General features: G+C 44.2%; 1 protein-coding gene across 18 annotated transcripts in view; it reads left to right on the forward strand.

The window, feature by feature from the left end:
- Window positions 1-24,144, forward strand: part of ABLIM1 (actin binding LIM protein 1) — a 324,221-nt gene that overhangs the window by 160,500 nt on the left and 139,577 nt on the right. For all 18 annotated transcript variants that reach the window (XM_059730123.1, XM_059730116.1, XM_059730108.1 and 15 more), the window contains one exon: window positions 21,902-22,085. In XM_059730123.1, the coding sequence (XP_059586106.1) occupies window positions 21,979-22,085 (107 nt within the window). In that variant the 5' untranslated portion in view covers window positions 21,902-21,978. The remainder of the gene's footprint in view (window positions 1-21,901; window positions 22,086-24,144) is intronic.

Genomic DNA, 24,144 nt, shown 5'->3' on the forward strand with positions numbered 1-24,144 from the left:
TCATGTTTAATTTTGCTGTATGGCTGGATTACATTCCTGGTCTGAGCCATTTGCCATCTGTCCTGGTAACTTTACATTAGGCCTTAGTGTTGAGTATATTCCAAACTCTGGCATTAATGTATAGCTCAATTCAGTCAGAGGGATGTTGGTACGCATTTGGTAGCTTGTCATGCATGCAAGCGATGATACTAGTTACAGGGAGAAGCAGATAACCTAGAATCCCATTAGACAGGTATTGAATATACTCTGCCATGAGCAGTGCAGGTTTCACAGGTGAATGTGACAAGGGAGAATCACAAATTTTTAGTTTCCCTGAGTCATGCTTAAGGTTCACTGCTTCTGTGCAGTTTCTCTTGGGAGCATTGTCACAACCCATTCCTATCACTGGATTCCCCCATGCCTTTACCACTTTCTTTGCCGTCTGCTCCCCCCTGTAGTAGAGAAGGAAATTTCCAGGATCCTAGTTTCTGTGGCCGGGGCTGTGAATCTCTCTATATGAGGCAAACATTTAATATTCCTGACAAAAACAAGCAGAATCTCTAGCGAGCACTGTGATCTCTCAGGCCCCAGATGTGATGCAGTCAGCGACTCTTTCCCCTGGTTCAGACCCATGCTTCTACAGCTCTTTCCTCCCTCAGCTGCACAGGTCTATTTCTGGCTTAAGTGGAAAGCTGATAAAGAAGTGGGAGAGCTAGGAACAGTCTCGCTTATCCTCAAGGAGGTGAGCTCTGCTTGCATAACGATAAGCAAAGAATCTCAGTCACTCAGCAGCTGGCTGCAGTGAACAAGAGATGACGGCCGGGAGGGAGGTGGAAAGTCTGTGGCAGCACCACTCGAGTATCCCTATTTTGAAGCCGCGCTCTTTGGCTGCTGCATGATAACAAGCTGCTTGCTCTGCAAAGGAATTACCCTGTCTAGTGTTCCAAATGCAAATTTAATTAAACCCTGTTTTTGTCTGAATGTTCATTAAACTCCACTCGAGATCAATATGTTGACAGCTTAGATTTTATCCTGACCTTGCTTTCCTCAATTAGTCATTGCAGGGGTGGGAGGGGGAGTGTGTTTGGGGAAAAAGCAGAAAAAAAGAATGCTGAATTAGAGATTTTAGAGGGCAGCTTTTTAATCATTAATTAATCATAAAAAATCAGTAAAAAGAAGGAACTTGTAGGGTTTTTTTGTTTATTGGGAATTAAGTAGAGAGATCTGTTCCTGCAAGCTTGTATGCACAAGTAACTACTTTGCCTCGAGAGCTGCACTTATTTCAATGAAAGTGTTCATCCAAGTGTAGTTACTTGTGTGTGTAAATATGCACCGGAGCAGGCCCTAAATAATGATGTGTAGAGCAGAGACTTCAGCATCTTGGTTTAGACTCTTATCTGAGGAATGGGATCAGATTTTCTGTCCTTGTCTAGTGATTATACTGCTCTTTAATTGCATTGCAAATGGTAAGAGAAGAAACTGGGAAGATGAATCCATTGGATATAAAAATACTTGACATTAAAGAGATTAAAAATTGAATCTGTGGGGCAGTGGGAAATGTTTTTTGGAAGGCGTGTTTTTCAATGCAATGAGCTCTGCCAATGGCTACAAAGTAATGCTGCAAGTGAGGAAAGGCTGAAAGAAATGAGGAAAAGCTGAAAGAACTAGGGTTTAGTCGGAGAAGAAAAGCTGAAAGGGGTTTTGATAACAGTTTTCAAATACCTGAAGGGCAATTTCGGAGAGGATGGAGATGGGCTTTTCTCTGTTGCTGTAGGTAACAGGACAAGAAGCAACGACCTCAGACTATAGCAGGGGAAATGCAGGCTGGCGATTAGGAAGTACTTTCTGACTATGAGAGTGGCCAGGCATTGGAACAGGCTACCTAGGGAAGTTGTGGAGTCTCCATGCTTGGAAACTTTCAAAAGCAGGTTGGACAGACACTTGGCTGGCATGGTTTAATCAGGGATGATCCTACCTTGAGCAGGAGGCTGGGCTGGATAACCTTGTGAGGTCCCTTCCAGATGATCCTAAGGCTAGATCAAGACAGTCAAAAAGCCTGAGGCTGAATCGATTCAATCCTTGCAGGTTAGTCTAAACTGCATAGTTTAAATTGAAACAGAAGTGAACAGACATTTACCTTTTGCTTCAGGAAATGCAGCCACATGCCTGCAGTGGCTCAGGCCAGAAGCCAGGGGGTGCTAGAGCACAGCTCTCTTCCTGCTGCCCCTGAGGTCTCTGGGACTTGTAGTCCACAATCAGAGCAGCAGGACTCTGCAGGGTTGCTCATTACTTCCTCTTTCTGCTTCCAGGTGCCTCTGAGATTTGTAGTCCACAGTTGCAGTCAGCAGTAAGTTTGAGCTGGGGAAGGAGTGTTTAACCCCCATCCCTGGTCCCAGAACCCAGCCAAGGTTTGCCAGGGGTGGGGAGGAGGGGCAGTCCCCTCCCCCCTGCGGACTGGGCTGCATCCTCAGCCAGGCTTGCCCTACCCCCACCCCTGTGTCAGCCAGCCCTCAGTGCTGGGGCTAGGGAGCAGAGGTATGGGTCCATTCTTGCTCTCTGGAGCAAACAGCACAGCCCAGCCCAGGGTTGGAAAGCATGCTGGGATGCAGGGGGACTGAAGGGGTCTGGGACAGAAGTTTCATAAACCAATTTGACCCAAATCAGTTAAGTCTGATGCTACAGTCAACCAGGTTTATCTTAAACCAGTTTCAGCCATTTTGAAACTGGTTTGTGTGCACTAAACTTCTATTCTGTTACAGGTTTAAACCAGTTTCAGATCACTTAAACTTCTGTCCCTAGCCCTTGTGTTCCTCCTCGATCAGTACAATAGACTATACCTTTACAGGCAGTAAGGGCTCTGCCCATACATTTATAAATAGCAGAATAGTAGAAATTTATAAACAGTGGCAGCCTATGTCTGATGCTAAGTATAAATGAGTAGATACAATCCGTTTCTAACTCATTACTCAGGAAGCTCTTTTCTCTCTTATCTTGTCAGAAAGGAAGGGGTAATGACCTAGAGTTTTCCAGCCTCTAACACATGATGTAAGTGCATGAAATTGTACTATTTCTCTGTAACAGCAAGATATGATAGGTGGAAATACTTTATTCTGAGTGTAGTGGTGAAATGTTGATGGGTGATAAAAAATATCAGATATTAAATGGCAATTACCATATAATGCCCTTACTAATTATAAGCTGAGAATCTTGGAAGCATTCCCAAACCCAAAATATCTTTTATAAAGGAAGAACAATTATTAGCTTTCCTATGTAAGGATGAAACATTGTTATAAATAAGCACTGGCAGTATCTATAATTATGGAACAACCACGTTAACTACCCTCTCATGAGTCAGATGTCTTTCAAATGTATTACGAAGACCCTACACTGCTACCTACTCATAGATACCTTTTATAGCATGTTTTGATTTCAGGCACACACTTTCTTTTCATTTACATGATCACTTGTGGAAGACCACGTCAGCTACAATCCAAAGAGGTTGGTTTAAAAAAAAAACAACAGACCTCTAAGTTTAGGTCCTTGGGCTTTTCTCTGACTTCAAGCAGAAGTAGGGGAGAAAGTGGAGAGAAACTGGAGTGGAGAAATTGGGGGATGGAAACGGAGAGAAACTAGAGTGCAGTCCAGGCATACAGAAAAACTAGACGCTGCAGCAATAGTGTGGAATGTGCTTTGAATCATGACTTCTTTGACCTTTGATCTGTCCTCAGTCTCTATCAAATAATGTGAGGGAACAAAACACTGCAAATTGAATTCTGGAGAGGTTGGGCTATTAATAGTTCAAGGGTATCAGATGAAAGGTTTGGAATATTGTGAAAACTCTTGTAGCAGGCACCACTCTGCTTCTGTGTAACAAGCTTCCATATTTTTCCAAATGAATCCAAAATGGTCTTTCTAGGCCCTCATGAAATCCTACAGACTTCCATGCAGAAGATGACACAACTTGGCTGATAGGTCTACAATATATCGAGCAAAATACACTTGTCTCTGAACATATTCACTCTTTAAATAGTTAAACTTAGCAATCTTCCTCGTGTGATCCTTTCAGTTCTGCCATTCATCTTAAATATATAGTGTCCGTGCACAGCAACTTGTGCTTCATGTTATCTTGTGTATTTAAATATTTTTCAGTGTTTCCAACCATTATCATGTTGTCTTGAGTTTAAGTATTTTCATAATACTTTGTATTTTTCTGGAAGTTGTCCTCTGGCAGCAAATTATTCCTTCAGGAGCTGAGCTTTCTTTAAAAAAGTATATTTCTAGTCCTGACTACTGTAAAACTTGAACACACGAATCCTAAATGCACTAACACCAGATAGCAAACATAAAGAATGAATTATCTTAACATTATTTTTAAAGATCACCTGGTCTTTATGTCAGGCTCAGAATCTTTTGGAGCCCAATTCATCATCATCTGACTCTTTGGGGTGACCAGTACAGCTTCCTGTTTGCATGCTATGAAGTCCAACAAAAATAAAGAGAGAGAGTTAGGTTTTTTGAGTGAAGTTTAGAGTGGAGAAGTGATTTGTTTCTGGGAGAATTGGTGGATGGATTCTGAGTGGCTGGGATTGGCCATAGAGAAAGAGGCTCACCCTTCCACCCATGTAACCCTGGAGAGTTTTGAGGAAGAGACACAACTGAAGCGAAGTAATCAAAGTTAGATTTGTGTGGAATTTCAAAAATGGAGTAGAGGAACTGAATCTGGATATTGGTAGGAAGCAAGCGGAGATTGGGGGCAAAGAGCTTCTTTGTGATAGGGAACAGGAACTCCATTTCAGCGGCCGCATCTACACAAGACACTGACTGTACAGTTGTTACTGTGCATCATTTAGTACTTGTGTGTACAAGTACTAAATGACTGTGCAGGACCCAGAGTTACCCTGCAGTAGCATCGCTGAACGGCTTTCAGGTGACGCTGACTGCGTAGTAGCTCGTTACTGCATTGCATCGTGCCTTGTGCCACACAGCGATACTGCACAGTAAGAACGAGCTACTGTGCAGTCAGCGTCTTGTGTTTGAGCTGCCTGACAAATATTCTCCATCTCCAGTGTACTTGTAGTTTCATCTTTTCATCTCTCATAAATCATGTTCTTGCGTTGGTTCCTTGTACCTGCAGCAAGTCTTGCTCTGAGATTCTGCCGCAGGCACAGACTCCCTAGAGGTTGTGAAGTTTGCCTGGAGGGAGCAGGGTGGATGCAGAAGGACCGCAGTCCCCTGCTCTGGCAGGGAAGCCTTGTAGTCAGGAAAACCAACACCTTTTAGTTTGGGAAGGAGCAGCATCCAGGCAGTGCCCATAATTAGCAAATGCAGAGTCCCCTGAAACTGCCAGCTGAACTAAAAGCTGCCAGTTTTCATTCAAACCTCTAGAAGCGTGCACACAACTCAGTACTGGAAGTGCAGCCTGCTGGTCCCCAGGGTTGCCCGCTGGCTCAGTGGGTACGGTTTGTCAGCAACGGTGTATCCAGCCCCATTTCTCCAAACACTTAGCAAAGAGGGTTAGTTTATACCCTTGAGCGCTGCCAGTAAACTTCACCATGGGAAACATAATCTGCAGTCTCTCCTGACATGTAACTAATTAATTCCATTTCCTGGAAACATTTACTATACTATTTTTTTTTTTTTTTGGATATTCTAGGAACTAGATATTGTAGGAAACACCAGCTTGCTTATTTCATCCCGTTTGGTGATGGCGGGAGCAAAACGGGGATTCTCGCATTGCTCTGGAGGATTTAAGGCAGTTCTGCTGAGCTTCGTTTGGGTTGGCCTCAGGTGTCTGTCGCCAACTGACAGGAAATGGAATTAATTGCACTAGTTGGACAGTGATGAATGCTGACAGATGTCATGTTAGATTTTAATAAGTTACTGGATCCCTTTGAAAACCAGAGGCCAAGAAGACTCTGCAGGTGATTCATCACTGGAGCTTGGCACCATTATGGGGATATGGGAAAGCATGTGGGGGGTTGGTGTCCTGCTCAATCAGATTTGATGAGGACCTTAGAATAGCTGCAAACGCAGGCAGTGTGTGTCCCATATGGATGCAGCTTTTTGAGGAAACAATCCCCCACACCATAAACCTAGGTGAGATCCTTCCTGGGAGATGCATCTTCCTTGGTTGTGATTAATGTATGATGTATTGGCTAAATGTAGTAAATGACTAAAAAAAAATCGTGCTTGGACTTGGCATTTAGTTCTTTTTGTAAGAGATTTATTTGCTGTTTGCATTTCACCAAAGGATATTTTGGAATAAGGGAGCCTGCAGAGGAAGAACTTTAGGGGGATTCTTCTTAGTGAAGCAACATGCTACAGGTTGAGCATCGTGTCCTTGACTTCTCAGGAGAAAATAACAAAAGGTTTAGCTGATGTTTACGTGGACCTGTAGGTGGTAAGAGCTCCGTTGATGTAAAACCTTTCCAAAGACTGGGCAAAGTAACAAAACAGTGCTTTGCTCTTGGTCATCTTATCTGCTGTGCACTCAGCCTGGACGCTTCCAAAAGAGCTTAGTGCTGCAAGTGGAGACTTCTCTTGCTGGGTTGCTTCACAACAACCTGACCATGATGTGCTTTTGATCTGATAAACTGATTTCTTTGGCCCACTAAAGTGATCCATTTGATAGCTCCATGTAAAAAAGCAGCATCTCAGTGAGAGAGGTAATTCTGCAGGATAGAGATGATTCTTAAGGTACTCAGTCAACATATAGCTATAAATCAAAATGATTTGTCAGTGCAGCCTTTGTAGTGTAGGCTTAGGAAGGAGTTTTGGAAATGCTAGGAAAACAGGTTGTTAAATTTGCATCAGGGCAGAAAGAGACTGTAAAAAATCAAGGTACAGTCCCAAGTGCAGCACACTGTTTGAATTCATTGTGGAAAAATCCCCACAGCCATTCCCTCCCAAGTCTTTACCAGTGTCTTTACTGTGTCATGCACACGGTCTCTTCAGTTTCTAAATTAAATGGCCCAAGTTTGCTTATATTATACTATAGCTAATTGACTGGTTCATGGGTAAACACACTGCTGTTAATGAGTTTCTATATATGGATATTGGTGTAGGTTTAATTATCATTCAAATAATTGCAGCTGTATCTGTGGGAATACACTGCATCAAAGGATGGCTCTGATCCTGATCCAGCGTGCAGCATGATGTAAAACTCAAACGTGACTCATGTATTTCTCTCCAATTTGGACTGTTTTACATGACAGCTATTTGGAGTGCTGATTTTATGTAATGGTTTATTTAAGATCATGGCACAGTGTGTGAATGACCAGGAATCCACAGGAACAGGTTTTTTCTCATTTTGATTTCTTGCTGACTATTACACATGCTTCAACAGTAAGTTTTCATTCAAACTTGTTGTACCAATAGTTATTCAGCAATATTCCTGGCCTCTGCTGGCATTATACCTCCTCTCCAAGTATAAGCTAGAGCTCTCTTCAGGCCTCACTGAAATACTTTGAATGCATGCCCTGAGTCCAGTACTGTCGGACCTACACCATAGACAAGATTTTCTTTTGGGGCAAGGATAGTGAACAAGCAAAATAGTAACCTCTGGGTTGGATTTACTGTAAAATGCACTGTAACATTTAATAAATGATTTCTTCATTAGGTGGTTGAACGGCTACAACAAGGCATTCATTCTTTAAGAAATTCTGTAGAAGAGCAGGTTGACAATTTGAAAAAAGTTTCAAGAATGAGTTTTCCATAATAAATGTCTCCTTTTGTTTGCAAAATGTTGAATTATGAAATGTTGCCATCAGTTCTGTTACAGATTTATTTTTTAAATCAATTAATTGAAAGGGTACTAGGTATCTCAGTATTTTTGAAGCCCTTTATCTTTAGGCATCTAAATATCTTTTAAAAATTGGCCCTCAAGGAAAGTGGTGGGTACCATGGAAAATCTCCAGTAGTTATGCTGGTGACAGAAATAAATATGTGATAGAGAGAGAGAGATGCATAATATGAGTATCATCTGCTCATTTTTCAGCACATGGCTAGTATACGTGCTTTTAATGATACTAACTGCAGTGTTCTCAGTTCTCATCGGTGTGTTTTTCATGCTAGTTCACCATGAACATCGGCGACTCTCTTAAGGGTACTGTAAATATTCCCTTGCTTTGGCTATTTTTCCAAAAGTTTAGACATGAGGTAGAGTCCTTTTCACTGACTACTGCATCCTTGCTTAGCTTATTTACAGCCAAGTTCTCCCAGGCTAAACTTTTTCTCAATGATTGCGTTTTGTACAAGGTTCATTTCCCCCAGACCCAGAAGCCGCTTTGATCTCCTGCTAGTGCTTACCTTCATGTGAAAGGTATTTTACACAGCTGAATGATTCTCGCCATTGTTTCTAGCATGGTGCACACAGCACTGGCATTTCATTTGGTAAACTGTCAAATTCCTACAGCATGTATGGTAGCTGTTCTCCTTGTATTGAGCTCAGAAATACCTCTTGTTAGGGTGCCAAAAAGGTGAAATCTATGCACTTCAGAGGCCAAGCAGTTTCTTCTGTGGATTATTGTATCATTTGAAAGATGACTTGTGTTTTAATTTTTCATGTAATGGAGAAAATAGCATAAATCTGTTTGCTGGCTTTTGTCCTGTTGATCTTGGTTATCAGTGGGCAAGCCAGTTAAATTAGAAGGCTTAACTGCACTGAAACTCTGGGATATCAGTTCAGTAAATACTTGTTAAATGTTGTGAGGCCTCACTCCAGCACAGGGATGGGCAATTATTTCAGCTGGAGGGCCACTTAACGACTTGTTGAGCTATCGAGGGCCATAAGGGTAGCCTCGCCCCTGCACGGGTGCCCCACCCCCTAATCATCATCTTGGGACCGGAAGTCCCGCCCTATAACCCCTGGTCTTTGCCACCAGAAATCCCTCCCCTTGCTCCTAGAAGTACTCCTATTTGTGGGGGGGATGCCATCTTGGAACTGGAAAAAATCCAATTCATATACTAAAAGTCAAGCATCTATTACACATATTTTTATTTTAATTAAAAAAATATTTTGTTCTGTTTTACATGTGTTTGTATAGTGTATGTAGAGGTGATTGCATAATAGCTCAAAATAAAGTATTACGCTTGTATATTGTATGGGGGGGTGTGGGATGGGGGTGTGGGGAGCATGGGGGGTTGTGAAAGTGTGGGAGGATGTGGTGTTGGCTACAAATGTCCAACTCGGGATCCTTAAAATTCTAGTTTATTAGGTGGATTGAAACACTGTAATCATAAACCTTGGGGCTGGTCCCCACGCATGCACACATGCACACACACAGTAGCAGGCTACAGAGTCAGGTATACCTATCCTACAAGCGCTGGAGTCTGTTGTTGAGGCTTCTTTCAGCGTGGTGTTATCTTCCAGAAGAGGGTCGCCGGCTGGTCCTTCTGGCTGGACAGGTCTGGTCGAGTTGGAGATCAAGAGGGCGCCCCTGAGGGTCACTTTTCACTGCCTTTTATCTGTCCCTGGCAGACTTTGGCGACTCCCCAGTTTTCAGGTTTGCCCAATCCAGGGGTCATTGACCCTTGTGGGACTTCCCCCCCCCTCGGTGGCTACTGGACGGCATCTGTCAGCCCCAGTGGTCGTCCGCATGCACGTGCAGGTTTGGGAGTCCGTTGATGAATTTAGAATAGGGCTCTGGGAGCGGTCGATCTGGAGATATTCAGCCCAAAAGTTGGTCCCCCGCGTTGATTAACTCAGGCCAGGGCTTCTTGCTCTTGATCAGTGACGTTTAGAGATTTCCTGGTTGTTACATTGTCTTCTATTGAGTTCTTCCGTTGGCTGATCTGCAGCTTCCCAGGTGTTAATTGCTGCCTGCTTCCATGTTACACATTCAATCACGTTACACATTCAATCACTGATTCACTCAGGGCCAGCCTGATACAGGGAAGGTCAGTTTGATTCCTGTCCTTGTTAACATTGTTACAATGTATAATTTACTTATGAAACTAAACACATTCAGTTGAAAGTTGAAAGGTGAGGAGTATAAAATATAAGCTACAAATGCCATGGCACACAAATAGATAAAAATACCAAACTACAAGGGGAGATACAAAATGCACACATACAAATTTTAAAACACAATTCCTTATCTTAAAGTGAAAGAGAGAGGAAAGAAGAAAAGGTAGAAAAAGAGAAACATATCCAAAGAGGGGAGAGCAAATGCAGGCAAGAGGAAAAGGGGGCTTTCTGCTACAGTGGGTGTGTGGGGTTTGTGGGGAGGTAGTTAAGGGGGGGGGTGTGTGTGTGTGTGTATATGTGTGTGTGTGTGTGTGGTTTGTGGGGGAGGGTGCGGGGGTTTGCGGTTGGGTGTGGACCCCACGCCACATCCCCAGCCTCTCCCCACTGCACACAGCCCTTGCCACCAGTGGCAGCAGCAAGTGGCAGGCCCTTGGGCGCTCATGGCTGCTGCTGGCAGAGCCCCTGGCACTGTGTATCTTCAGCTGAGTCCCGGGGGCTGCATGTGGTGTCATGGAGCTGGCCCAGCCTGCTGGCATGCACTTTCAAGGCAAACCAGGCTGGCTCCATGCCAACATATGGGGCTCATGGCGCTGCAGTGAGGAGCTGCACACCATCAAGCTGGGCCAGCTCCGTGCCTCCACGTGGGGCTTTCAGCACTCCAGTGGGAAGCCGCATGTGGAGGCACATAGCCTACCTAGCCTGATGGCACACGAGTCCCCACGGCTCCTGGTCTCTGCACAGTTGGGCTGAATAGGCTCCATGCATCCAAGTGCAGCTCCCTGCTGGAGTGGTAAAAGCCCCACATGGGGGCACAGAGATGGCCCAGCCTGATGGCACACGGCTCATGCCTGCAGTGCCATGAGCCCCACGTGCTGGCATGGAGCCAGCTCGGTGTGGGTCAAAGGCGCATGTCAGTGGGCCAGGCTGGGTTGGGCCGGCTCCGTGCCACCATGTGCAGCTCTGAGGACTCAGCCGGAGCTGTGCGCCACTGGGGGGCTCTGCCTGCTGCTCCCATGAGCACCCCAGGGGCCAGTCATCCAGTGCAACTGCTGCCGCTGGTGGCAGGGGCTGTGCACCATGGGGGAAGCGTGTGGCAGGGGGCCCACATTTCCCCACACTCACCCACATGTATCCCCATGCCTACCCACAGAGCTCACCCCACCCACCCCGTCCCCGAAGGCAGGAGCTCCCCTCCCCACTCAACAGCTGTCTAGTCATGTGCCGCAGCTCAGTGCTTCCACGTGGGGTTCCCAGCCTTCCACTTGGTACCAACTGTGCCCATGACCAGCAGTCTACAGAGAGGCATGGTTTGCAGGAGCAATGGAGAGCAACTTCCCCCTCATCCCTAGCTACAATTCATCTGCAGAGTGTTGAGCCACGTTGGACAGTAGAAGAGTCTTGCTTTGTGCTCTTTGTACTGTTCCTCCCTGCATGTAAAAAAAATGTCTGTGGGCAGGTTGTCAATCCATCACCTTTCATGAGCGCTTAACTAGCAACAAAAAAATAGGCAGCTCAGTTCCTTTACCGTAGACTTCCCATCCACGACTCCTATAATGGGAACTGGATAGGTGCAGCTGCGGACTCAATAAGGCTTTTCAGTGAACACTGCTCTCCGGGATCCAATCTGAGTGTCTTGGCCAGGCTTTGGGCTGATCTCTGTTGGTAAAGAGCACCTTTAGCATTCACCCACTAAGGATCCTTAGTGTTGCCCTTCTTGGAGGGGAGGACGGGAGAACCATGCAGTTGGAGATAAACTAGGTAGCATAAAAGTTTGAATCGAAAAGCACAAGGAAACATTAAACAACGATTGAGGGTCACCTTAGCCAGGAGTAACTTGGAGGACAAGACATAAGAAACTGTTGCAGTTTTAGCTGCACTTAAAAGAACAGACGACTTGATACATTTTGGCACAAAGGTCAGGAAATGGGACTGAGCCATGGAATGAAATAAGTAATTGGCAGGAAGATCTAAGGTAGCTGGGTTACACTCGGGTGGCAAAGCAGCTTTGGACTTGGACCAAGCTAGGTATTATTTGTTAATTATGCTAGAAATCAAAATGTGTTTTAACTACTCAAACAGCATGTACCAAATATGAGGAGGAAGGAAGACACAGACCAGCCCAACAGAAGGTAAACTTTGTAGAGAGAAAGAAGCCAGATGTGACTGATATTAGGCATCAGGAAGGAAATAACATAAAAGCTGTCTGGGAGCCAGACAGCATCCGAGGGATCCGTACAGAGTATCCAAATACGTGAGTCAGAGTAAATGGGACATCCCACTCATGGAAGAGCCAGACCAATGAGCTCATAGCCCCACACTCATGACTAGATTAGGTCTGAGCATTAACCTCCTCTGCACTTGTTTTATGCAGGCACGGTTTCCTTGATCTATTTGGACTTGCTCCTGATGTATGCCTGTGTAAATGAGAGTCAATACCAGGAATGCCAAAATTTATGTTGAGTAGCCAAGATAAATATTTCTGTGTACTACATGCATTGGGTGGAGGAGGATCTTCGAGGCAGCAAAGTGCCTCAAGGTCTTTCTTACAGCCTTTGTTGACTGCTGAATGCGACTCCCAGGACCCGTGGTAATTCTGCTTCTATTATTCCTATTCTAGGCTTCTGCAACATGGTTTCTAGTACTGGTCATATTCATCTGCTTTCCTTTTGCTTTTTGTTTTGCCATAGACTCATTCCTTAAATAACCCCAAGGCACAGGAGGCTGTGCCTTCAAGACAAATTCTGATAAGACAAACTTGAAATCAAGACAGGGGAACAATTAGTCCATTTGAAACGTAGAAACTTTAAACTTTAATAAGAACATTAACCTTGTCTCTATCGATACAAAATCGGTTAAGCGCCCTGTTAGAAGGGAGCTTAAAAGAAACAGATTTTTCTGTGCATTTTCTTAGATGTAAATGATAAATTGATACTTTGCCAAATTCCTTTTTACCTTCAAACAAGAAGACCATTATGTGGTAAGAAATAAAGCCTCTATGAATATGGCTGTGCTTGAGAACAGCAAGAGATGATCAATCAACCATTATTCCTTAAAGCTTAGAAATGGAAGAAAGAAACCAAGCCCCATCTTGAAAACAGAATGAGCCCCTTATCTAATACTTGCACTCACAGTACCAAAGTAAATAGTAGTCCTTTTGTTACAGAAAGATGCTCACCTCTGCTAATTAGGGAAGTAGAACCCACCCTCACCAACCTACCTGCCACACTTCACTTTTCTTCAAAGATCCTTCATGTGGTTTAACTGATAAAACAGGAGGTTATTTTAACTTACTTCCAAGAGACAAAAGTCATGTGTCTTACTAACTGACCATAGCAGTCAGTGGGAATGATCCAATGAGAACAGCAAAATCAGGCACAAAGTCCATAATGACCTGTTATTTTTGTTCGCATCATCTCCATCACAGCTTGGATGTAACTTTGTTTCCCGTTAAACTCAGTTTAAAAATGATCTTAGTTACTTGGAGAATATTGGCAAAAAGTTAAGCTCCTTAGAAGATAACTTTGGTAGCTATAGCTCAGACTTATGAATCCTGTAGTTTTGAGAACTGACTACACTTGGCTAGGAATATCCGTGGTCCAGCTGGTCCCACTAAATTGCCAAGGGTATGTGACAGTAGCCCCATTTCAGTAGTGAAAGAGCTTGAATGCCTGCATTCATGTACAGTGAAGGACAGGCCTGTATTCCAAGCTGTTCCTTTCGCAGGATGGGAAGGATCATATGTTTGGAACACAAAATCCCATGAGAGGCATCCTCCATTTAACGAAGCCTGATTTTCCTTAAGTCCTCGTGAATGATCTGGTTTAAAAAACCTCTCGCGAATTTTTGCCACTGTGCTCCTGATACTCCAGTGAATGCAGGCATATGTGGAAATGTCTTGTCTTTTAGAAGGGAGGTCAGCTCTCTTAAAATGGGATTCCTGCCTTCTTATCAGGCAGGGATGGTTCTAAAGGAAATGCCACCTGTTCCCCTGTAAGATTGTTTGGCAGGAATAATTCTTGGCAGTGGGGCGCTCTCCCTGATGGATGCCTGCCTAAAGAGGACCTGTTGGTTTGGTTTGGTTTTTTTACTTAACCAAGCATAAATTGAGCATTGTTACTGTCAGAGCTAATTAATTCTTTTTCTGGTTATGATCACATGACCAAATTCAGATGTACCATGTTAACTGTCATCACCTTGGTGCCCTTCATGTGCCATTGATGACATGATAGTTGTACTCTGATAATATGATAGACCACACTACTATAGTAATGGGCACTGCGTATAGGTATTGATCACAACCTGGCTCCTCTTACTGAGTGGCAGTGATGATTTGGTATGAATTGGGCTGGGCAGGTAGTCTTTTCTTGGAACAGAAAATCAAAGCAAGAAGCCCCTCTTTTTCTGTGATATTTTTGGAATGGTTGTAAAGATGTGCACCAACGAGATCCTCTAAGCCTGGGGAAAATATCTGCAGTCAAAATGATAGCTTTTGCAAAGTTGCAAAAAGCTGTTCAAATTCCTCTTCCTGTTTATATAGCAAATGCAGGTCCCCCGTCATGTTGATCTTTTTTGATCCAATCTGTCTGTGACTCAGAGTGAAAGCAGCCTGCTGTAGCAGCATTTTTCCGGCTGCTGATGTTAATGATCTGACTGACCCTTTTTTAGACTAGCACAGCCCAAAGCCCTGATTAGCACTTGGAACACACATGCTAAACCATCAGGGCGCATCCTTCGTAAAACCTTCAGCTCCTCAGACTTGCAGCTTTGTACACGCTTCCTGCTCTGGATGGGTCAAAGAACATGGTTCAACTCATAGCTGGTGCTGCCTTAGAAACCTTGTGACTGTATCTAAAATGGACCAGCAGAAGAGGAACTAAGTGGAAGTCATTTGGCCATGTACAAAGAGCACAAGAGGTTGAGGAGAACAGAGACAGGAATGGGAGGGAAGGGGATCTTTTCTTGTTTTTTGATTTTTAATACGAACGCTCTCCAGAGAAGAGTATTTTATTGACGCCAACAGTAGATGCTTGGATTAATCCCTAGGTGGCCACGATGAAAATGGCACTAATAACTGCACTTATATGAGACACTTCAGCCAAAGGTTTTAATTCTTGCAAATGATTTCATTACCTAAAGCCTCTGTGTGATGTGGGATTGGATTTGCAAAAGTGGCTAAGGGCCTGGAAAGAAGACAGGTTTGCACTCGTGTCATTAGCTTTACACTGGTGTAAGAAAGTGATGGACAAATGAGACAGCCCCCTAAACTTTACATATATTGGTGGGGAGTTACCCCTGAAAGAATTGTACCAGCTTAGTTTTCGTCTGTCCACATCCATCATAGGGCAGCCATTTATTCAAGGCAATCAGGCTATAATGTGCTCAGGCATCTAAGTTATAGTAACAGCCACCTGCTATGTGCAGCTACCCCAGAATAGCTGCCTATGTATTCATTCATTATCCTCATATAATATACATCAGTATTCACATCTAGAATAAATTATGCCAGGACATGGATTGGTCTTCCCAGGCCTTAAGTGTGATATAAGAGCACAGTAAAGTTTGTAGTAAAGTAAAGTGAAACAAAAAAAAATCACAGCCTTGTTCACAGATCACAGCCTTGTTCACAGATCAAAAATCACAGATCTTGCAACAAGCTGACTGCCTTTAGCATGAAGGTTACAACAGGTGTATAAAGTTATAAATCTTCATGTTTCAGGTACAATCCAGATACAAACTTGAGAATTTTGAGAAGAATTACCTAAGAAACTGCCAGCACTCAGGAGCCCATGAGGCTTTACACCTTCCAGAGCATCTGCTCTCGCTCACTATGGAAAACAATAAATTCTGTTATTCATTTAATGTGAGCACAGCGCTAGAACGTGGTCACATTGGGTTATGTATAGGTAACCCATAACAATTTTTATAATCTGCATGAGGAAAAGGTGATGACAGCACTCAGGGGCCCGGTTATTTTCCAGGTGTCGTCTTCTATTACTTTGTATTATTTGAAGAAAGTACTTGAAAAGAACAGAACGGGAGAAAACGAATTTTCTGGAGGTGTGCCTGAAAACCAGCTTTTGGAGAATTAAACAGGGCCGTAACAATAGTTCTCTCTAATTCTCTTATGTCATTGGTAATTGAGCTTTGGCTGCATGTAGTTTTAATGCTACCGTGAAAAGTTATTTGTTTGCACATGAAGTATTAATGCTGTTTTATGCAGAAATGTGAAACCCAGCGAGGGGTTGCCAGTGTCACACTGTTCCCATTGCTAGAGTCTTGCTCCATTTCTCTGCTGCATTTTAGTTTGTTATTCTTGCATAACACCCAGATGTCACATAGTGCTGTGTACCATGTGTAGCGTTTGCAGATTCTTAGGGATTGTCCATCTAAAGAGTCAAAGCAGGCAAAGAAATGCTATTAGCCCAGTTTTATTAATAAGAATCTGAGGCTGAGAGAGAGAGGGAAGTGACTTGCCTAAGGGTTTCACAGGGAATCTGTTGCAGAACTAAGATTCAAACTTAATTTTGCCTGAACCCAAGAACCTCTTTTCTGTTTTCCAAAGGACTGAAAAGATGTCATGCTGCCAGCTTTGTAATCGCTTAGTCCTCATGACTGCAGCTATTCCGCACAATCAGTAGTTTTGAAAAAAATTAGACAGATTAACTTGAATAATAAAGTATGCAGCTTTACAGAGGGTGGTCTCTCTTAATGACGTGCAGTGACTCAGCTGTATACAGTGGAGCAGTGAGAAATGACTAAAAGCAAAATGCCTGATAACTTTCTTGTGGTAGGTATAAATCAGGAGGCAGTTAATATTTAGGCTGCCATATAGATGCAAATAAAACCCCCTTTAAAACTTAGAGAATCACCAGATGCCACCAAAATCCTGGAAACCCACTTTTGCCATCACAGCTTGAGAAGATCCTGCATAATTTTGAATGAATAAGCCCCACAGGTAGAGTCACTGACGGGACCATTGTACCCAGATACTAGCAATCCATCCGACATCAGTCTTTCTGGGAGGTCCTGCCAATAGGAAGCTGGTAGTTAGGCAGCTATGAGAGTTTTGTGAAATACTGTACGTGTTCTTTATGTTGCACAAATTATGAAAATGAACTGCTGAAAAGAAAATGCATTCTGTTCGAGCTGTGTGGAAATTTTCCCACTTTTGAGTGGGACAAATTCTGTGAAATTTTCCATGAAAACTGCAATAATAGGTATAGTACTCAGAGGCTCAGGTCCTTGATCTGACACAGGCAGGGTAGACTTGAACCTGAAGCGCGTGCATGTGTGTGTGTGTGTTGAATCACAATTCTTGCAATTTTCCAGTTGGTCTAATAAAAGGGATCAATTTGGAACCAAGAGCTCTAGTTTTTTGTATGTTGAATACAAAACACTTACCTAAAAGCAGCAGGGTTTCAAAATCATCTGCATCAGAATCACGGTTATTCTCATGATGATGATTTGTCTGGTGGACCCATGTGTATGTATCTTTTTATTCCTATTTGCCTTGTTTTCTTCTAAAGATCAACAGTCAGTTGTTTGTTCAGTGAATTATGAGCTATATAGGGTGTATAGCGTGGCTGAGTGAAATGACTTGTTTCTGGGGTTTGAATGCCTGCTTTTTTTTCCTTTTTGACAAGGGGTTTGCACTCAAAAGATGTGCCCAGTATTGTTGCTGTGGCCCAGCACATAAGATATAATAAGCAAACCCCCCTGAATCTCAAAGGTTTGAGGAAAGCAGGGCATGGTGTTTCTACAGCAGATGAGGATTTATGCAATGTCAGACGAGCAGCCTGGGTATTCTCTACTGCTGGGGTTGAGGTGGGGAAGGGGAGAAGTGTTTGTTTAGGGAAGGATTTAATCTAAAGTGCAGAACATTTCTAAAATATTCATTGTTTCACAGGGAAATGCCAACCAGGCATGAAAGCCTCTTAAAAGAGATGTGTGCTTGCAAAGTAGTGTCTGCTACCAGACAGTGCTAATATATTAAATAGTAAAAGTCTGTTCCATGTCTAGAACTGTCTCTTCCCCTGAGACTGGAATATATAACTGTGTTGATAAAGACAATCTCTTCCTTGGACTAGAGAATGGGAGGAAGCTGGGACTCACTGTGCTGGAAGTACATCTCTTCTGCATCTTGGCCTTTTTGTTTTTTGGAACAAGTTACTGTACTGCATTACTGAGACACTGATGCCTCTCAGCCCTCTCTTAGTAGCATGTGATTTAAATGAGTCGTAGAATCATTGCGTCATAGAAAATTAGGGTTGGAGGGGACCTCAGGAGGTCATCTAGTCTAACCCCTTGCTCAAAGCAGGGCCATCACCAACTAGATCATCCCAGCCAAGGCTTTGTCTAGATGGGTCTTAAAAACCTCCAGAGATGGAGATCTCTCTGAGTAGTCTGTTCCAGTACTTCACTATCATCCCTGTAAGAAAGTTTTTTCCTACTATCTAACCTAAACTTCCCTTACAGCTTGAGACCGTTGCTTCTTGCTCTGTCATCTGCCACCGCTGAGAACAGCCCAGCTCCATCCTCTTCATAACTACCCTTCAGGCAGCTGAAGGCTGCTATTAAATCCTTTCTCAGTCTTCTCTTCTCCACGCTGAATGGCTATTTATAGACATGATGTTTTTCTAGGCTTAACCCAGACTGCAGCTGCCACTATGTACACATGGACGACTACAGTTTGAATTAAAATTGGCTCCAATCTGAATTAACTAATCCATTGAATGAGACTTAAAGTTAAATGCAGACTAGGGCTGTCCGAATTAGGCAAGTTAAACAGTATGAATTAACATGTATATACGGCGTTGCTTTTAGGAAAAACAGTCTTTAGGAACTCAGATATGCAAATATCAGTCCCCTCGAGGGAAACTTGACTGGATTTTTGCAGCACAAGGGAGCCAATCAGGCACAAAGCTTTACAAAGTCAAATGTGCCAACAACCTCTCCTGGACGGGGTATCAGGTCAGTCGCGCAGTGCTCAGATAACTGTAACACCACAGCAGTGTTTAAACAGGTTTATTATTGCCTCCTAATTACTTCCAATGCTAGTAAATTGGAGGTGCCAATGATCGTCTGTTAACCCGTAATTCAAATTGAAATTTGATTCAAAGTGTGTGATGTGAATTGGTTAACATGGTTTAGAAAATGCTGAGCATGTCTAGAAATGGCCAATAAGCCCAGTTCCCTCAGCCTCTCTTCACAAGTCATGTCCCCCAGCCCCCTATTTTCTTTGCTCTCTGGTGGACTTCCTCCAATTTGTCCACATCCTTTCTGTAGTGGGGGCCCAGAACTGAACACAGGACTCCAGATGTGGCCTCACCAGTGCAGAATAGAGGGGAATAATCACTTGCCTCGATCTGCTGGCAGTGCTCCTACCAATGCAGCCCAGGATGCCGTTAGCCTTCTTGGCAACAAGCGCACACTGCTGGCTCCTATTCAGCTTATTGTCTACTGTACCCCCAGGTCCTTTTCTACAAAAAAAGGGTCTTTTTAAAGGAGCCCTATCAACAGTGAAGTGTCCTAACTTTGACCTGCCCTGGCTGTCCCCTGCTCCTCTTGTGGCTCAGAGCTGGTGAGGGTTCATAGCTACATTTAAAAGGAGGACAGAGTGGTTCATAATATTCCCTGTGATGCTGTTCTGTTGAATAATGTAACCTGATATAAACGTCAGCAGTCCAAGCTGATATCAGTATTGCAGGTGTTTGAGCCTGGATTTGAGAAGATTCTTCTGTCCTGGTCTGTTGGCTTCTCTGTGAAATGGGAGCCCTGGTCAGAGAGATGCTGAGTGTCCTGCTTGTGACTGCATTACCTAACTCCTAAGCAAGGAGTTGACCTCTACTCATCTCCTTTCTGCTGTAGTTGCGTAGGATCTTGGTGGCACAGGGCCAGGACAGCAAACCGGCTGTGGAGCACAGAGAAATGAGCCTTTGGAAACGTCCTGCCCCACATAGCAGCCCTGGGAAACTGTCCTGTTGGCTGGGGTCAGTTTTTCTTGGATTCCTTGAGGAAGTTCCCTTGCCAGCTCCACCAGCATTATTTTTCTGCTAAGTCACCTGGTAACTTCTGCTGTTTGAAAAACAAAATTACTGTTCTTATCATACCTTCGGCCTCCAGATCTCAAAGCATTTCACAAGCATTGAGCGAAACCGCACAACGCTCTTGGCAGGCAGGGAAATACCATGATCCCCACTGGCCTGTGTGTTCATTTCCCTGTTTGGTGATGGGCAGATGAAGCTGTACAGTTTTCTGGGATTGTTCCTATCCGCGTATAAGTTGATTCTGCTCCATCTTTATGTTTAATCCCACAAAGAGTGAAATAGAACTGTTGTATTACTAACCCTGCTTCTTTTGGGATAGGATGTCCTGGTTCAGCTTTCACATACTGTGGGTAGGTGCAGACAGATGAAACAGTAGCAGCAAATTTAGCTGATGCCTGCATGGTTAACCCCTCCACCCCCCACTTAACTATTCAGCGGTGGAAGCTGAAATGATTTGATCGAGGTCATACGGCAGCTATGTCTCTGTTGTGCAGTGAAGTGTCAAGGGAGCTAAGTTAGCAATAAAAGAGTTACCAGAAGAAATCTAGATGTGTTGGGTCAGGGCTCCATGCTTCCAGTCTTCAAGCCAGGCCAGATATCTCTATACTCCACTGTATTGTGCTGTGTAGACATACCTGGTAGGGCGGTGGCAGAAGTGGGAGGGAACCAGGAATTCAAACTTCAGTTCCATGTTCTAACTATTCCCTTGCAGAGATTTCTCTAATCACTCGGGGCTTCACCCTATCTCTTGCAGACAGACTTCTTATTGACTGTAAGGGTCCGTGTAATGGGTGACCTGGTGCTCTTGCTGGTCCCAGGGGATCCTCTCTGCCCTCTCCTTGATCTGCAAGGTGGTGGGAGGAGATCCTGCCTGCTGGAGTTTGAAACGCTTTCAGAAGTGGAAGGCCAAGTCCCTGTGTGCACCACCTGAGGCTGTGCCTAACCCTTGCCCAGAATCCTAGTCAAATGAGCTCTTCCGTTTCCAGGAAGTTGCTGTTCTCACTGCACAGTTATCTGGGCAGGGTAGGCCCTTAATGCTTAAAAGTATTCATTGTGATAGGATCTTCCTGGCTGGTCATGCCAACTGTGACCTCCAGCCTAGGGGTGGCACTTTTCAGCCCCTGCATTTTCATAGTGTCTCCTGCCCTCAAGGTCTGCATCCATAAATCAGCCATGAGAAGTGAGCAGATTATAAAGCAGTCACTGCACAGTCAAGAGGTAAATTGCTGCTGATCAGGACCAAATGTAATGCAAAGTGCACCTGATGAGGGCAGACCCCTTGTCCTTCAGCGCTTGTCTGTAGGGCACACCTGCATCTACCACAACCCCAGCATGCAGGCAGGGTGCCACACTACTGCATAATCTGCATCACCAGGGACCAAAAAGGGGTACAGCCTCAGTTAACTGTCCACTAAAGCCTCTCTGTCACGGTTAAGGTTGGTGAAATTCATTTAAATTCAACTAGGAGCAATTTCAGGTTAAGGAGTTGTATTCTCTAATATTCTCTAATAAATGGCAATGTTAAATTCTGTCCCCCATCTGTACTGGTGTCCTGGTGGGTCCCAAGGATACACTTCCTTGGACTCTTCATAAGATAATTTCAGAGCACTGGAATGAAATCAGACAGGCAGACTCAATAAGGTGGTTTTCAGGCTTGGGAAGGAGACAAGCACAGGAATACTATATTCTAGTGCCAGGGTATGCTGGTCATCATTACCATATGGCATAGCGCACTGGTGACAAAGACTAACACTCATTGAATGACAGACCAAGACCACCAAACTCACCCTATTTGTTAAGTAACTCATCTCTGCAGACGCTTGGGTGGCTGAAGTGCAGGGGTCTGGTTCTGACCCAGTGATCTGATTTAAACATATCTCTTACTGATTTGTGTGTTTGCTTTTTCCAGTGTGTGGCTGTGACCTGGCACAAGGAGGCTTTTTCATTAAGAACGGGGAGTACCTTTGCACGTTGGATTACCAGCGCATGTATGGAACCCGCTGCAACGGCTGCGGTGAATTTGTTGAAGGAGAAGTAGTGACAGCTCTGGGCAAAACCTACCATCCGAATTGCTTTGCCTGTACTATTTGCAAGTAAGTTGGCCCTTTCAGCTTCTGTGGCTTTAACCCCAACACAAGAGAGAGGGAGAGCTGTATCATCATTGGACACAACTCTAAAAGTTCTCCATTAAAAGGTGTTAGGTTAGGAATATTTTTCTGTGGCCTGACCTTGTGGGACTCATAACACCATTCATTTATCTAGGAAGCATCTACTAGCAAAGCGATTCTGTTTGGTATCATCCTCTGTACCCACTCACAAATGCTGTTCTCATCCAGAAGGGAATTTAATATTGGGCTTTACATGCTGAAGCAAGGGTCATGTTACACAGAGCATATGGGTTTTTTAAGCAACCATGCTCAGAACTAGCAGCTTTTCAGTACCCCATTTTAGATCTGGGAAAGTTGTAGCAATAGTTAACTTCTTGGGCCCAATCTAGCCTACTGATTCGTAAGTTCTAGAGACTCCTTTGCAGCTCTGTAGCTCAAACTGTAGCAGCTCATGCTTCTCACTGGAAATCAGTGGCTCCATCCTTTGTGTGTTGGCCAGGTGCTGGTTCTCACATCTACAAAGGAGCTATCCCCTGGTCAAGGCCCCTGGCTCCCAATCCTATTCCAATGTACCTTGCCTTTTCTTTCATCTCTGCTATACTCACCAGTGTCCAGTAGTTCCCAGGGCTGGCAGACCCTTAAGGACAACCATAATTCTTTTCATATTAATCTATAGCAGTTTCTGCATGAGTCCTATTTCTCATGTCCATATGTGTCTCCAGGACTGGGGTGTTTTCCTTTGGCTGGGAAATATTTTTGCATGTTCTTATGTGAAAATTTTAATCAGTTTCTGTCAAAGAAGCATTCTTTATGGTGTTTAAGAAATTAAACAAAGTGCTGGTGCTTTGTGCTTTTTTTTAAACCTATGCAAGGCACAGGAAAGAAAGAAAGAAAGAGAAGGAAGAACTTCCCAGTCTTCTGGATTCTTTCATATAATCAAGCAACCTGATATTCAAAGGTCACAATGATTTTATCCTAGTTACTAGAAGAATATGATAAAAGAAGGGACGAACCTGTGACATAACAGAAATAGCATCTTCTGAAACAGAAATGTACCAGATAGAGAATAACATTTCATTGCAGCTGCTCGCGCTGTAGGATCATCCTACACATGTCTATATGTCACAATGCAGTACCACGTGGCCATACCCGAGCTAGCTCTGAACATGCTAACATGGGTAATGGAAGTAATGTTGCTATGCTAGCACAGTGTACTGTAGTGATCTGTCCTCATCGGTCTCAGACATTTAGTGTTCTGTGTTTGTCTTCTAATGGAGTTAGAGAAGATCCCCACGGTTCGATGGCTAGACAGTTGGTGTGCTGTGACTACTGCTTACTGTATTGATCATAATTCTCACTTTCACTTTCTGCTTGCCCTAATTGTTGTATCCATCTTTTGTCTCTTGCCCTATGTCCCTTCCAGTCTTTCTTCCTATGGGCATGTGTAGACAAAATGGGGGCCCTAAACTGAAGCAGTGGGTTTTTAAAAACACCACTTCAATTTAGGTCCCTTTAAACCCCTGTGTTATGCACACATCGACTTACCTGCCTCTCTGGTGGCGGGGAGGGGAGGGTGAGCTGCCAGCAGGTGGAGCCATCCCTGGGCTGCTATGGGGAGAGGGGCTGGTGCTTCCCTCTGTGTCAGCGGCAGACCTCCCTCAAGCAGCACCTGCCTGCAGGCACCCGGCTCAGGCGGTCCTGGGGGCACCGCAGCCGCAGAGGGAAGCACCAGGCCCCCACGCAGCTTAGGCAGGCAGGTTCCAGGGGAAAAACCAGAAAACATCAGGCTTGCTGCTTTTCTTGGGTGGAGCCTGCCTTCCCAGGCTGCTGTCAGGCTGCCTGCACGGGCTTCCTGCAGAGCCCGAGTTGCACGGAGCCCAGTGCTTCGCTCCGCAGCTGTAGGGGCAGCAAACTAAAAGTCCTCAGAGGAGTTTTAGTTTGTTACACCCAAAGTCATTTAAGGCGCATTATGCTGCCAAATTTCCTACAGCAGCTGGAATTAATGCACAATATGCTGCCAAGGTATGCAAATGCTGACACCATT

Source organism: Alligator mississippiensis, chromosome 6, assembly GCF_030867095.1.
Source record: "Alligator mississippiensis isolate rAllMis1 chromosome 6, rAllMis1, whole genome shotgun sequence".
Taxonomy (NCBI): domain Eukaryota; kingdom Metazoa; phylum Chordata; order Crocodylia; family Alligatoridae; genus Alligator; species Alligator mississippiensis.